This window comes from Corythoichthys intestinalis, chromosome 7 (genome assembly GCF_030265065.1).
Source record: "Corythoichthys intestinalis isolate RoL2023-P3 chromosome 7, ASM3026506v1, whole genome shotgun sequence".
In the NCBI taxonomy this organism is placed as follows: domain Eukaryota; kingdom Metazoa; phylum Chordata; class Actinopteri; order Syngnathiformes; family Syngnathidae; genus Corythoichthys; species Corythoichthys intestinalis.
The window spans coordinates 7132798-7148931 of NC_080401.1; the positions used below are offsets into that span (position 1 = coordinate 7132798).

General features: G+C 39.0%; 1 protein-coding gene across 5 annotated transcripts in view; it reads right to left on the bottom strand.

Moving 5' to 3' along the window:
- The window catches only part of LOC130918728 (carboxyl-terminal PDZ ligand of neuronal nitric oxide synthase protein-like), a 216019-nt gene extending 213699 nt beyond the window's left edge, over nt 1-2320 (bottom strand). For 2 of the 5 annotated variants that reach the window (XM_057840699.1, XM_057840698.1), the window contains exons 1-2: nt 1795-2320; nt 1373-1444 (exon numbers count right to left, since the gene is read on the bottom strand). In XM_057840699.1, coding sequence (XP_057696682.1) covers nt 1373-1444; nt 1795-1899 — 177 coding nt within the window. In that variant the 5' untranslated portion in view covers nt 1900-2320. The remainder of the gene's footprint in view (nt 1-1372; nt 1445-1794) is intronic. The other 3 variants (XM_057840700.1, XM_057840701.1, XM_057840702.1) reach the window with 2 other exon arrangements.
- Nucleotides 2321-16134: the final 13814 nt, after the last annotated feature.

Below are 16134 nucleotides of genomic sequence, written 5' to 3' on the forward strand. Positions count from 1 at the left end.
TCGGATCGGCAGATACTCAAACTAAAACGATTGGGATTGTATCGGGAGCAAAAAAAAAACATGATCGGAACAACCCTAGTAGTAATGTATGGGTAATAACGCCACTGTTCAGGCTAAATTTACGTTAAAGAAGTGTGCCCCCTCCCAAAAAATGTAATGCCCCCCCTGTAATTTCTTTCTGCAGCCGGGTCTGTTACTAGAACTCGAGTACATTTTTCGAATGACTACTTTTACTTGACTAATATTATTTTGAAGTAACGCATCTCTTACTTGAGTAAAATCTTTGGCTACTCTAACCACCTCTGGCCTAGTGTAGTATAGTCTGGTGCAGTCAGTGTTGTTAATAACGGCGTTAGAATATAATGGCTTTACTAACGGCATTATTTTCTTCAGTAGTGAGTAATCTAATTAATTACTTTTCTCATCTTGGAAACGCCTTTACCGTTACTGAGGCGGGAAAGGCATGCGTTACTATGTTGGTTGACTGACGCAAGAAAAATCTGAGAAAGATGGACTCACGGAGACGAGAGAGCAGAACAGGAGTGGGGAGGAGGCAAGGGAGGGTGACGCCGTTACAAACGCGATGCTACTATGCTAGGTGGCTCCAATAATACCTGACTGTAGCCGATGGCCTACAAACTACGCCCACATGATGCTTCGTTAGATATCACATATATACAGAGCTAGATGCAAATGACAGACACGGCTGCATTAGCAACATGTATACTACAGAACTAGATGCGTTAGTAAACAGCCGCCATCTTAAAGCAGTAGACCTCTCAGGAAGGCTCTTGAAGAGAACCTTCCCCACGGACCTAAGTAACTTTTTATCTAAAATGCTCCTAAATCGGCAAAATCTTGACTTAAATCTGTCGTTAAATGATGAAATAGTTTTAAAACTTACACATGTCAAAAGTAGACAGAAGGGAACTAATGCAATAACGGGAGCAATTTTAACAACTTTAACGGTTGATTCACAACATTAAAGCAAGGTTACTATCTAGTTATCGCAATATCCATAATACCCCTGTGTCTAGTTAAGTTTAGGGTAAATAATTGGGCTAGGGACAATTTTCCCAAAAACCCTTTAAACTTCACATTGTGTGAGCTGGGTTTTTTTTTTTTTTTTTTTTTTAGGAGAAAAAAAAAACCCATGAAAATTATCACCAGTTACTTTGCCAAGTAACTAATTACTCTTACATTCAGGTTACGAGTTACTAAATTACTTTTTAAGAGAAGTAATTTCTAACTGTAATTAATCACTTTTTTAAAGTAAGATTAACAGCACTGGTTGACATACTATATTGTTATTTACAGAGTCAGCAAGAGTTGTAAGAAACTAAAAGCAAAGCGTTTGACAGACTCTACTTACCCTTATCCTTCTCATCGCAGCTACAATCTCCACTCGACTGCTCGGTCGTGTCACATCGAGGCTGCCGATGTACTAGTGTCAACAATTAAAACGAAGTAAATTAATCATCAAATATTTATTCAGTTAGATTGTTAACATTTATACTGTGTAGAGTGCATAAATTGAATAATTACCTAAGCGCGGAAACACTCTAAAATCACTTAAGTCAACCAAACGCTTGAAAGGTGCTTGAGTAAAAAGTTCGCCTTGAAATATTTATTGGTTTAGACTGATTCCGTATATTTTAACAACAATACTACTCGATGAAGGTCGTATAGAGCAAAACGCAAGTGAACTAAAGTGGCCCTATTATAAGGAGCGAGGGTGTTGTTACGCCGTACTTAAGTACAACTAAACGTTACTTTTTCCACTTCAAAACATACCTTAGCCTCGAAGTTGATTCCATGTTGGAATGCTTCCTCGTTGTGTAGCGGGATCCTTAAATCATGCCCATCATCTACGAGGTTGTATTTGGTTTTCACAGGCATTGTCAAAGTATTTACTACTCCGCAGTATTGGGTGGGGGGTGTTAAGGAACACCAACGCGTCGACGGCAGACAGGAATAAACTTCAAATCCGCTCAGTGCATGTTCCCCATCGTAGTCCTCCGTCCCAGCATTGCTGCGGCGCTACACCGCCCTCAAATGCGTACGCTTCCTCACAAACGACTTCCAGAAGGACCCGGCGGACTGCTGTGATCTGGTGGGTGAAAAAACACTCGCGGGCTAAAGGTGAAGCGGCGTGCAAAAGCGGATGTGTTTTTCCGAGTTTGACTTTGAGTGTGGAACTAAGCCGAGTCCTGCCTCCTGTCTTACTGACTGACTGGACTCCCCCCCTCCAGCGTGTAGGGAGGCGTCCGTCCGGCCATTCCAGCGGTTTCCATTCGACCAAAGCCACCTCGGCTCTCTGGAGGAGGAGCACACTTGTGATACCTGCCCCCTTCTTACTGTGTGCCCGTGAAGAACCGGAATTTTCTCTCCAGCAGCAGTAAAAGGAGTGGCTTCAGTCAGTTGCTCTGTGATAAGCAAAAGGGCATCCGTTCCCTTTCGGGGACTGTGGTATAGTAGACAACTATTCGAAAGTTGACACTTAAGACTTTTAACCCTGTATAGAGTGACTATTTTTGGTCATTAAAAAAATAAAGACATGTAAAACCAACTGTGCTCACAGATTACTCAACTGGGTACAGATCAGCTATGAAAAATATTTTTTTCCTAAGTACGCACCTGGGGGCGGGGGGGGGGGGGGGGGTCAAAGAATGCAAGGGGCTGATTGAAATCCTTCCACTTTCATTTGTTCAATAGAGGATTGGGTACAACAGGGGCGTTGCCGGGGGGGAGCAGGAGTGGGCAGTGCCCACCCACGGACATGCTCTGCCCACCCAAAGAAAACTGGATGTAGTACTAACGGCAGTCTGGGCACCGCGTATGGTATCCCATTCATTAAGTACTGATGTGTTTTGACCAGGGGTGAAAGTGGGCCATAACGATCAGGAACGCAGTTCCGGTATAAGATTCAGGGCCAGAACGCAGTTCCGGTATAAGATTCAGGGCCGGAATGCTGTTCCGGTACACAGTGCTTTGATTCCGAAAATATGAGGGCAACTGTCAAAACGCTATGTTAAAAAAAAAAAATTTTTTAAATGCTGCTAAGCTGCCACACATGCATTTCGTCTCCAAGAACAAAACAATCTACCAACATCAGATTTACATACACAAGAGTTAACAACAAGCATAATAAAGTGTTTGTGTAGCGTAATCCGTTTCCACCAATATTTATTATTTATTCATTTAGATGATGAGTCATGTCAATGTGCGAATGCACGCAGCAAAGCGGAACGCCTGGACTCATTTATCCGTTCAATTGGCTGACATACACGTGATCAGCAGAGATAGTTAGCTCTGATTGGTTCAAATGTGCATGTTCTCTGGAACAGCAAAAAAAAAAAAAAAAAGTTGAATTGATGTGACAAAAAAGGGCAAAGCAACATAAAATGGATCAAATCTTTAAGAGTAACAAAAGAGTTGAGGAGGCTTATTTATCATATCTAGCTTTATTTGCTCTGATGGGGAGGTCCAGAACATCTTAGCTGTCAATGTGCACTTTGGACCTATATTTGTTCATTTCATGTTAGGCTACTTATTCATTTCCTTATGATTTAAAAAAAAGTAATTGTTTGTGCAATCTTCAAAATATATTCCATTTCACTCTGCATAATATGTCATTTGTACTTTTTTTTCTGAATGTATGTTACTTATACATTTGTTATTAAAAAAAGAAAAAGTAAATGTTTACATTAACTTCAATTATAATATACATCCTATGTTCTTAAGTAGTTAAAATTGAGATATGGCATTTAGTATGTGAGGAAATGAGGGAAAATATATAGGAGATGGAGGTTGGGGTTATTGCTGTTTTTGTTAACTTTTATTTTGCAAATCATTACAAAAAAATACTATTTTGAATGAAAATCAGTTTTTATATGTGATGTAGAAATAACTGTGCTAAAACAGTTTTCTTTGCATTACAGTATTTTAAGAGGTTAGCCCCCGCCCCCCCAAAAATGAAAGAAAAAAATTAACAAATAAATAACATTTCTGGCTCCGTGGCGACCTTCACGTCGGGGAGTTCCGGAAAGAAATTCTAGCCACTTTCACCCCTGGTTTTAACCTTTGCGTTGTTACCTTCTATTTTACTTTAAAAAAGAAAAAAAATGAAATTAAATGTTGGTTTTGTTCCTGGGGGCGCTACACACATTTAGGCATATTTCATTTTTTTTTTTTTAACATTTTATCAAAGTTTTCACCAGTGTTCACCTGGCTGTTGAGTTTGGTGAGTTTTGAAGCATTCGTAAAGTAGGGCTCAAAGCGTCAGCGGGACAAAGAATGACTATTAGGGGGCGCTACATAGTGTATTTGGAATTTGTCTTTACACGGTATCAAAGATTGCACCTGTCTTGACCTGCCTGTCGATTTTGGTGCATTTTGAAGCATTCTAAGGGCTCAAAGGGGCTGCGAAACAAAGAATAACTATAATAATAACAATAAAACCGAGGAACCACAATAGGTTACCTAAAAAAAAACAATGTCACCTGCATGTCCATACTGTTCAGTTATGGATGTGTTCTAAGTCAAATAAAATCAAATAAACTTTTATTTGTTTAGACCAAATCACAACAACAGTTATCTCAAGGAGAAAACAAAACATGTTTTAAGGTGCAGTAGCCCTACGCTGGATTTCGACCTACTTGAGCATTGTAGTTTTTTTTTTTTTTTGCCCTCACCCCCTCCCCAGGTAAGACTAATGCCCACCCACACCTGGCATCCTGGTAACACCACTGAGGTAAAAAAAAAAGATCTTGCTTTAGAATTATTAGGGTTGTCTGATAATTACTTTTTAACCGATATCCCGATACCGTCCAACTCAAGGGCGTAGGTTTGGTCTCAATATTGGAAAGGACGATATAACAGCACAACCTGCATGTACACTTTTTGCTGGGGACGGGACATTAATAAGACCAAATAGATTGGGTGAACGGGGGTCAGGGCTACATTTCTCACCAATATCAACCTAATTAATTGATAGGTTAAATGATTAATGCAAAATAAATCTGTATAGACTTATACTAACTTTCACACTGCAAATTTTTTAACAACTTACTCTGATCATTTTCCTTAAATCTAATTGAATAATTTTCTCCATCTTGTTTTGAGTGTTAAAGACTAGTTAACAGATTAATGTGTCAGATTCTTCCATTTACTTGAAGTAAATATGGCGGAAAACACTCAAGTGACTTGAAGTTCCGCTCTAAGACCCCCAATTTGGCCAAATTTCAAAATTGTCCGGTATGCATGTGTGATACATCATTGGAAAGCTTAAAATCTCAATTTTCTGAGGAAAGAAAAATTCTGAACAGGAGGGCATTTAAAAAAAAAAAAAAAAAAAACTTTTTTTAAACAGCAAAACCCTATCTGGAGGTGAGAGCACGCGAGAGCAGAATTACAGACGCCATGACTTTAACGAGATATTTACTTATCTTACGTACGTACTTATACGATACGTACTTACCTTGTTTCGATCCAAAAACTCCATGTAGCATGTATCACTGAGTGTCAAGACACAGCTGTGAGTGGCCACAGCCGGATTTTGGGGGATTTTATGGGTGAAACATGGTAATATACCAAGGGTCGCGATGCAGAAATTGCAGACATCAAGGAGTGGTCGAGATTTTCTTTTTCATATATTTACCCTTTTAAACTTTTGTTTCCATTTTTCTTTGTTTGGATCAATTATTTATCATCTAACATATCAGAAAAAATGTGCCAGTAAGAAAAAAAAATACAATTAAGCAATAGTTATGAGGTAGATATCCGTTACTTCTTTACAGACGCCATTTTTTTCATTGTGATGTAATTTGTTTAAAAGTTTAAAATATGACAGTGAATGATTTTTTTTAAGTCGTTTTTTTTTTTTTTTTTTTTTTAAACAAAATTTGAGACATCAATATAATGATTCTAAGCGAAAAACGAAAGACATTTTGAATAATAAATATAATTATCTTCGTATTATGGCTGGGTTGAAACAAAAACAGTTGCGCGATGTCTGTAAACGGGGGTTTTCAGGGTAAAACGGACAAATTAAAAATAGTTCGAGGACTTAATGCGCCATGAATCTGCTATGGCAGCAAAAAGACATATTGTTCTGTCAAAAACAGCAGTTGTTTTGGCTTAAAATAGCAGTTTCTTTTAAAGAGGAGTGCAAGAGCAGAAACTGCTTTTTCAGTCGTGTCTGTGTTTTCTGCCATATGTATAAAATTTGTTCTTGTTAAGCCCATACATCTAAAAGTTGGTGATTTCTCACCTAATTCAAGAAAAATGCTTTCAAATAAGGTTTTGAACAATATCCATTTTTGAATCAAGAACATTTCTGACAAGTTTTTTTTTTTTTTTTTTTTTAAAAGATTAAATATGCAAACTTTTTGCTTAAAATCAGTCTGTTAAAGTTAGTTTCAGCTAGCTATCTTCTTATTTTAAAAAATCTGAGTAAAATTTACTTGAACCACTGGCGGATAATTTTACTTATTAGTAGATTTACACTCAAAACAAAGGAATTAGTTTTTTTCCCCCCAGTTTTAAGGAGGTGGATTTTTCTAAATTACCTGTTTAACTGAAGTCATTATATAATGCAAATAAGGTTGCTTAAAAGTTGGTGGGGACAATTTCAGCATCCTGAAAAGTTGGTCGTGTTATGTCCCTACCGTCCCAATGCAAACCTACGCCCTTGGTCCAACTCCCAAAATCTGATACCGATATAAAACCAAAACTGTTATGTGGTCATGGACATAACATATTATGGCTAATTGTATTCTGAAGCCTCGCTTGATGCTTTAAAAGGTTTTCCAAATAAACATTCTGTGAAAAATAAGAGAACAACTTCAACTGAAGGTATGGGAAAAGTGCTTATATGTGCAAGTATAAAGTGTCAATAAGGCACTTTTTCTGTCCTCAATGTGTGTGTGGGTACACAAATTGACAGATAGCGAAAAAGTCAGTCACTGGAGTAAAGCTGAATTGGCTTTACTTCGGTCATCTTTCTCTTGACAAGAGCACTGATACTTTTATGTAAAACTAAAAACAACAAAATGTGTTAATACTATGAAATGAAGTCACAAATAAAGCAAAGTATACAACACGTGTCAATTTCAATATCAACTGGTAGTACAGCTTGCAAGCAATGAAATAATGTAGCTACATTTCACCACAAATGCAAACAAAACAAAATAAACACATCTCCAATATACTACACAACGCTCATGAATATAAAACATAAGAAGAATACAACTAAAAAGCGATGCTTGTATAAGGCACAAACAACGTGGTGCGATGGCAAGAACTGCAATGCTGCATTGGCTGCACACGTTAACTCATCCATTTAGCTCTCTATTTGCACTGAGCAAGCACCTACATTCAGTGTATCACAAAAGTGAGTACACCCCTCACATTTCTGCAGATATTTAAGTATATCTTTCCATTGGACAACACTGACAAAATGACACTTTGACACAATGAAAAGTAGAATTTATTTTAATACTGCTAGCCCTCCCAATCAAAAGTAGACATCCTTCGCCGTCAATAACATCAGTATCTTTAACAACCAACCCAAAACATTACCATTTTACAAAGTTATGTATTTCCTTTTGGCAGTTGTTAAAAAAGTTTGGGGGAATTACGTATTACTGTTTTGTACTTATTTTTCTTTTGTTTTTTCTTCTCTGCGAACACAAAAATATTTATCCATTCACTGCCATTGATGGTGATGAACAAAAACAAGTTCGAAAGAAACAAGTTTGCTCGCTCTATACCAGGAGTGCCCAAGTTCGGCCCTCGAGAGCTCCTATCCGGCTTGTTTTCCATGTCTCCCTCCTTTAACACACCTGAATGAAATGATCAGCTCATCAGCAAATTCTGCAGGAGTCTGATAACTATCCTGATTATTTGATTCAGGTGTGTTGGAGGAGGGGGGACAGGGAGAACAAGCTGGATAGGGGCTCTCGAGGACCGGACTTGGGCACCCCTGCTCTAAACGTTTCATTAGACCAATAATATGATAAGAAAATCCGAAGAGTGTGAATGCCTTCTAGTGGCTAACTCTGAATCTACAGGCAACAATAATCATCAGTCAAGACACATGATAAGCAAACCCAAAGAGCGTGTTTGCCCTGTACAAGCGAAATCAAAATCTACAGGTAATCTGTAAATCCATAAATAATTAACCTAATTAATCAGTCCTGAGACAAAAAATAAAAATGAAATAAAATAAAAATCGGGCTCCAAGGATAATAAACCTACCAAGTTTCATTCTGATTTGTTCACGAATAATAAAGAAGTCGCAATTTTAGTTAGTGTCCGCATGAGAAGAAGACCAAAATGACTAAGACCTTGAGCCGTCCTTCCGGGTGGTATAGAAATGTAACAAAGGTAACCCAAGTAAACATAAACTGCAGATTTTAACTCATTTTCTGCCATTGGCAGTGATAGATGTCCAATCTGTTTTTACAAGGCTGCTCTCCAATGAGTTAAATAACATAGAGCCTATTTCTGTTGACTATTTTCACACACACTTGTTCACAAAGAGGTGAACCTGAGCAATTCTAGGAAGCTCGTTTTATACCGATTCATGGCACATACCTTTTTTTCCAATATCTGTTCACCTGTGGGATGTTACAAACAGACATTAAAAAAAATTCTAAATTAATGTTTATTTTCTAAAAACAGTGAAGTTGATCAGTTTGAACATTAAATATCATGTCTTTGTAGTGTATTGAATTAAATATAGCTTGAACATGATTTACAAATCATTGTACTGTATTCTTTTTTAAAATATATGTTTAACACAATGTCTCAACTTCATTGGAATTGGAATTATAAGAGGGTCAACAATAGTATGGGAAATTAATCTATATGCCAACATAACCCCAACTAAAACAACAATATTTCATGGTAGTGCCGGTGAAATTAGAGGCTATTTCTAAGTCACATTCACACTCAGTAGCACACTGCTTAACTGCAGGGCTGCTAAACTCTACATTCACAGTGGATTCCTCGACTACAGGCACAGATGATTTCAAAAGGCTCTCGAATGTGAAAGTGGAACAATCGATTGGTATTGGGGATGATTTAAAGTTCTTTGAGGCTTACACGGAGCCATCTTCAAAAAGGTTGAATAGTGACGGTGAAGATGAAGAGTTTGAATTGGATAGAGCGGACGTGGATATGCAGATGTTGAGAAGGCACATAAAATGCTGTGGTTAAGGTTTTAGACAAAAATGTAGTGGTTAGACTTAGGGTTGGGCATCATTTTGTTTTGAACAGTTCCGATTCCACGTTTCCATTCCAGTTCCAAACGATTCCCGATTCCGATTCTTTTAATAGGCAGGGTGAAAAAAATTGCATTGTTGATTTAATTTCTTAACTTCTTGATTATTATTTTATTTAATTATATGAATTTTCAATTAACTTTCCTATGAATTTCTCACAGGGCTAGTTTTAACTTGTATATGAATATCGGTCTTTGAACTTGAATATTATGAAGTTTATTTCCACAGGAATGCACTTTGACAAAAATGTCTATTTTTCAAAAGCTCAAGGAGAAAAAAATTATACATATTCGTTTGCCTATGTTTTAGAGTGTCCTATGCTGCAGGCATTTATTGTATTGCAACGTTTGTTTAGGTGGTATTTCTACAAGTTAGTTAAGGGCTGATGTGCAGTGTTCTGTTCCTCGATCTTAAGCTGACTACTTTTTAAGTTTGATTTCTTTCTAAACTGATATTTAGTTCATCCGTCTACAAGATGTCACTATTGTAATTCCGGAAGCTACAGTTTTTCTTTGGTTTTGCTATGTGCGCTTGGCTTCCCCTAGTGGTGAGTCGTGACTTACTGGAAGCAGTAGGCAAAAAGAACGTATTACTTAAGTTGGAAAAGAATCCTTGATTTGTACAGATGCTACACACCTCCTCTGCAATACACATCGTTGGGAACCCTTGATAAAACAAAATCTGTAAGTTTGCACATTTTAACAGAGGATCTGATATCATTTTGGTGTGTTTATTCTGTTACTTTGTTGTCATTTATGTGAAGCGAAGCAACACGTTTTTGTGCCAAGCTAAATTAGCCACTTCATTTGATTTGCTCATAACAGAGCTAGTCTTAATGTGGCTTCTCCTTCGTGGTGTTCGGCAGCTGTTTTTTCTGATCGGCAGACAGGGCATCGAAACCTGGAATTGAAATAAAAAATTCGAGCGGTTCCGGTGAACCGGAGTGTTAGTTCCGGATCCCATTGATGCTCGATGCCCAACCCTAGTTAGACTCAAGAAGCTTACATGCTTTTTTTTTCTCCTTTGAAACTTGGGACTTCTTTTTTTGTTTGTTTTTTGGGACGGTTTATAGTAGGAATTTGTATTTTGGATGGAGGGGGCATTCTTTGATCATTTTTCAATGGGCGTGAGATGAGTAAATATTAACTTTGCAGGCCCCTGTTTGTTACACAATGAAATAAATGATGAATGAAAAAAATAAACTGGTAAATTATACTGAGAATTTAATCTTTTGTGTTTTCATGGTTTTAAATTGTAAATAAATGGATGTCACGTTTAAAAAACAAAACAAAAAAAAGGTCATGCATACGAGTTGATAAATTCACCAACTTTACTCACCAATCTCTCTACTGTCAGAAAGAGCAAAAGCTGCGCTAAAAGTGCTTCGATAAAAGGGAACAGAATACATATACTGGATATACATAATATTCCCGATGTGGTGTGAACGAGTCACTGGTGTTCAGTGCATACCAGAGAATCTCGCTCTCTTTCAAAAGAGGAGACCTGTGCCTGGCCACTAAATTACAAAAACCTGGACTAAAATGCCCTTTTGCCTGACACAGACTTGTGCTTGTCTAGATTTAGATAGCATATGTAGGGCTCAACATCATAAAAAATACGGCTTAGTGCAGTTATTTTTTTTTCCCGCTGACTTGTTGTTACGGCTCATTCCTCATCACCTACACATTCTCCCCACTGACTCTGCTCTGCACACCTGTCACCAATCACCACACCTGCCTCCACTCCACAATCAACCACCTGCCACTATAAGATAATGGTCTGCACATCATTTGACGCCAGAGCTTCACTTCACCACGCATGGTAAACGTACAGGCCACCCTTTTTGCTCACCTTGCGACTCATTTGTGCTTATTTTCTCAACAGCAAGGATTGATTCTGATGCTGATGAATCTTTTGTCGACCGTTCTTATGCCCTTTAGGTTGGACTCCCCATCGCGCTCCTGGAGGGGTCTCTCTCAGCGTTTGCGTTGGATGGTCACCCTATCAGTGTAAGGCTCTCACCCTCGGACTCAGGTAACCACATGGAGAAGATCCGTCCCAACGTTATCGCCTCCCCTGACACACCCTTCATCCTAGGCAGACCTTGGCTGGAACTCCACATGCCGCATGTCTGTTGGCGTTCAGGCCGCATTCTCAACTGGAGTTTGCCTTGCCATGCCCATTGCCTTCGGTCCGCTCCGACACCATCCTTCCTCGTAGAAGATCCGTCCCTACGTTATCACCTCACCTTACACACCGTTCATCCAAGGCAATACCGTCGTTCTCACTGTGGTGGATCAATTTTCAAAGGCGGTGAATCTGGTGGCCCTGCCAAAACTCCCTACCTCTGCTGAGATGGTTGAACTCCTTACCCAGCATTTGTTCCAGCTCTACGGGTTTCCCTGCGACATTGTTTCCGACCGGGGGCCCAACTTCACGTCTCAGGTCTGGTGTGCCTTCTGTAAAGCTATTGGTGCCGCTGTTAGCCTTTCCTCTGGGTATCACCGTCAGACTAAGGGACAGACTGAATGCAGGAACCAGAGCCTGGAGTCAGCCCTCTGCTGTGTCTGCTCTTCATCCCACCTCCTGGAGCAAGGATCTGCCATGGGTGGAATATTCGCTCAATGCCCTGATCTGTTCCGCCACAGACAGGTCTCCGTTCGAGGCCTCTCTGGGATACCAACCCCCTTTGTTCTCAGTCCAGCAGTCCGAAGCCTCTGTCCCCTCTGTCCAGGCACATCTTCTGCGTTGCCAACGAGTGTGGGGGGAGGTCTACTACTACTACGTGCCAATGTGCACTCCTGTTGTGGGGCCAACCGTCGCCGTATACCGGATCGGACAAGAGGTCTACCTCTCCTCCGCTGACCTGCTGCTACAAGTGTCATCAAAGTTAGCTCCAAGGTATGTCGGTCCCTTCACAATTGACAGTGTTCTGAGTTCCACCGTGTTCGCCTAAAGCTACCTGCCGCCATGAAGCACGTGCATCCAGTGTTCAATGTCTCTAAGATCAAGCCTGTCCCTGTTAGCCCTCTCATCCCTGCTGCCCTAGCTCTTCCGCCGCCTCAGTTGGTTGACGGGCATCCCCAATAGAAGTTCTGGGGTCTACTGAAGGTCCGTCGCAGTTTTCTGTACCTGCCGGGCTGGGAGGGTTACGGCCCGGAGGAACGTTGCTGGATCTCGAAGCGGCTTATCGTGTGTCCCTCTCCTTCGAGAATTATACGAGGCCAACCCTGATGCCCCTGGTCGGCCGCCAAGAGGTGTCCCTCGGAGGGGGGGTACTGTTACGGCTCATTCCTCATCACAATTCACATTCTCCCCACTGACTCTGCTCTGCACACCTGTCACCAATCACCACACCTGTCACCAATAACCACACCTGCCTCCACTCCACAATCAACCACCTGCCACTATAAGAGACTGGTCTGCACGTCATTTGACGCTAGAGCTTCACCTCGCCACGCAAGGTAAAAGTACAGGCCACCCTTTTTGCTCACGTTGCAACTCATTTGTGCTTTTCTCAACAGCAATACTGAGCCAACCTAGCCTTCCAGCACATTCAAGAAAATTGCAGAGCTGTCACTTCTCACCAACTTTGCTTTGTATAATAAACACATCTTGGACTTCGGATTTCTGACTTCGCTTTGCTGTGCTTTCGGGTCACACCGTCTAGCCACCGTAACACTTCTCATACATTGAAATTTGACTGTAGACTTCAGCAACTCTGCAAGTTATGTGTGACATAAAAAATTAAGACGTGATGTATTTGGAGTTTGGTCGTTGTATCAGAAATGTGATCAATGCTGTTTCAGACATTTATAAAGCTCAAAGCGAAATTGTATTCATATGTTCATTTTTGTAAATCTGATCAACTAATTGTAAAGATGAGACATTATATGAAAAAGTGTGTTTTTTGCTTTCATAATGTAGCTTTTTAAAGTTATATTGTGTTTAACCCTTTAACACCTAAGCCTATTTTGGCCGAATTTGCATGCATTTGATGTTGCCTTTATATTTCCAAGAAAAAATTGTTCACAATGGCCAAGTTGGGTCCCTTTTTTCAGGACACCTTGAACTTCATGTCCAAACTGTTGTTTTCTTCACTGACCAATTTTAATCCACATTTTGGACCCAAAAAGACAAAAAAATCCCAAAATATTTTTTCAAAATTTGTAATGTTGGTGTTCCATTGACAACCAAAACATGCTCGACCAACCGTTTTGAAGCTTGATAATATTTATTCAACTTGTTATGATAAACATTCAATAGAAAAAAATAAGATTGAATAGTTTTATGTTTGACTATTCAACACAAACAGCGGGTATGGTCATAGGCGTTTTTGGCTTTTACACATACTATGGTCAAAACAGGTTATATACAGTGCACAATAGTGAGGAAAAACATTATATATATCATCTAACACAAAAAGAGTTTGGAGGATATCTCTTTGTGAAGTTAGGTATTATACCCATCACCTTATCTAAAGTATACGCAAATGCAATCAAGCTTCTCGAGCACACATCTATATAAAAATTTAAAAGATTCATAGTGAAGAAAAAAGTATATATAACATTGAAAAAAAGTATTTTCAAAAATATTGACAAGTAGTTTAGTTTAATTCAATTTTTTCAGGCATGCGACCCGATAAAGTTTTTTATTTTTATTTTTTTTTGCGCACTCAATAAAGTTTGTTTTTGAACAGGTCACTGAGCTGCGTCACATAGAACGTCACACAGCCTACTCTTCTGCAGTTTGAGCGCTGCTGTCACTACTACTCGCCGAGACGCCGACTAATCCGAGGAAAACGACAAATACAGCTCATCCTATTCTTTGATTTGATGAAAAAATGCATTAGCTTGCGCTAAATTTAGTTTTCGATTCATTCTGCACGTTTCAAAGTCGCTCGCGCAATCCAACCGGTGTTCATGCCTCCTTTTCCTTAGTTGGCGCCTAGCTCGGCAATTTATTAAAAAATGTTCACATTCGGTTCGTCCTTCTTGACATCACAATGGATCTTGGGATATGTAGTCTTTTCTGCAGCTTTCGGTTTTGAAAAAGGACAAGAAAGGATGGAAATATGGAGATAGATACACGGTACATGCATATTTATGAGTGCAATAAAACTATAAAACTCTAATGACATTATCTCCCGTTTTTCTTGGTCGATTGACTTCAAATAAAAACTGGTGTGGACATCAACTTCCGCACTTTCAAATGAGACCAACCAGCGGCATGTGGGTGGCGTCATTACAGCGTGACGAAGCTTCAAAGACGACATGCGTAAACGCGTCGCTGCCGACACGTTCGGTGTTAAAGGGTTACTGACTGAGGCCCGAACAATGCCTGCAGTCCCTTTAAAGAAATCACATTAAGATAACGTATTGTAGCCATAAAATTCTATGCTATCGATTATTGGACAAAAAAGATTGGGTTCATCAGTTTAACATTGAATATCTTGTCTTTGTAATGTATTCAATTAAATATAGGTTGAACATGATTATCAGACCACTGTGACATGATCTCCCAAAATTATTGATTTGGGGTTGTATATTGGATCAAATATTTATATCACCGTTGAATTATAATTAGCATAGCAAGAAAAAAACATAATAGGTAGTGGAGCCTAATTTGATATTGGAAGTTTGAAACAGTTGTGGTTTGAAACAGGGAAATTGCCTTAAGTACAAACAACAGATATTATATGCTGGTTTATGAGGATGGCTGTTGTAATCGTTTCATAATGCAGTTATCTGGTTGTATAAGGCAGAGCCCATCTGTGTCACCCTGGGAATAAAGATGCAGAACTCCCCTCAAGGTGGTCCCAGGCATGAAGGAAATGGGAAGTGGAGCAGCAATAATTCCTTTTCACACCACAGCTTTAGATATTGTTTAAGCACTGCGGTTAATGCTGTGCTGAAGGCTTCACATGGAGAACTAGTTTATAATCTTCACAGGATGTTCTCGGTTCATTATCTGCACTGCATATTTGGAAAAAAAAAAAGCTTACTTTTTGTTTTGACAAAGTAGGCTTGGTACATTCTTTAACCTCATGGAATGACAACATAATATAAACAAATAACTAAAAGAGGTCATGGTGAACTGCTGTTAAACCCATAACTGATTGAGATTATGAGATTTTATTAAGTAGATGGAACAAACTGCAGTGACACACTTGTGTTAAGTGAGATGGCAACAGATTCAGAGATGCAATATTTGAGTCTAGTTCTATTGACAAAGTATCATCCATGTTGTAACAAGCTGTGGTGACAAGTGGACATTTGGCACTGGAGCAGTGTTTAAGCACAGTTAGAGCACATGCCTCTAGCCTCTAAGACAGTGGTTCTTAACCCCATGAGTTTTACACATGCGTTAACCGAACCCTTTGGAATTAGAAAAATCTTTTTTTTTTTTTTCAAAATCAATATATCGAAGCTCGGTTTAAACCTAAGTGAATTTCCATTCAAATTTCTTCTCATTTAGACAGCATGTTTTTAAACAGGCAAAAATGTATATTGTTTGTCATTATGACTGCAGCATCATCAGACCACTAAACCAAGACTAGCCCAATGTGCATATCTTAGAACTTTTCATTCAAATTTGGAGGAATGTATTTTATATTGTTCAACAGTAAACCTGCTTGGTTACATTAATCTTGACCTTACAGTTTTTGTCATGTTTACATCTCAAATGATATAAAATTTAATTAAACACCCTGCACAAAATAATCGCCAAATTTGTACACAAATGCATTATGTTAAAAAGACAAAAAACAAAACATGAGTATTCTAAGAATTCCAATCCACAGGTTTAATTTAAAACAAATAATTTTGCCTTTAGAGTTGCATTTCAC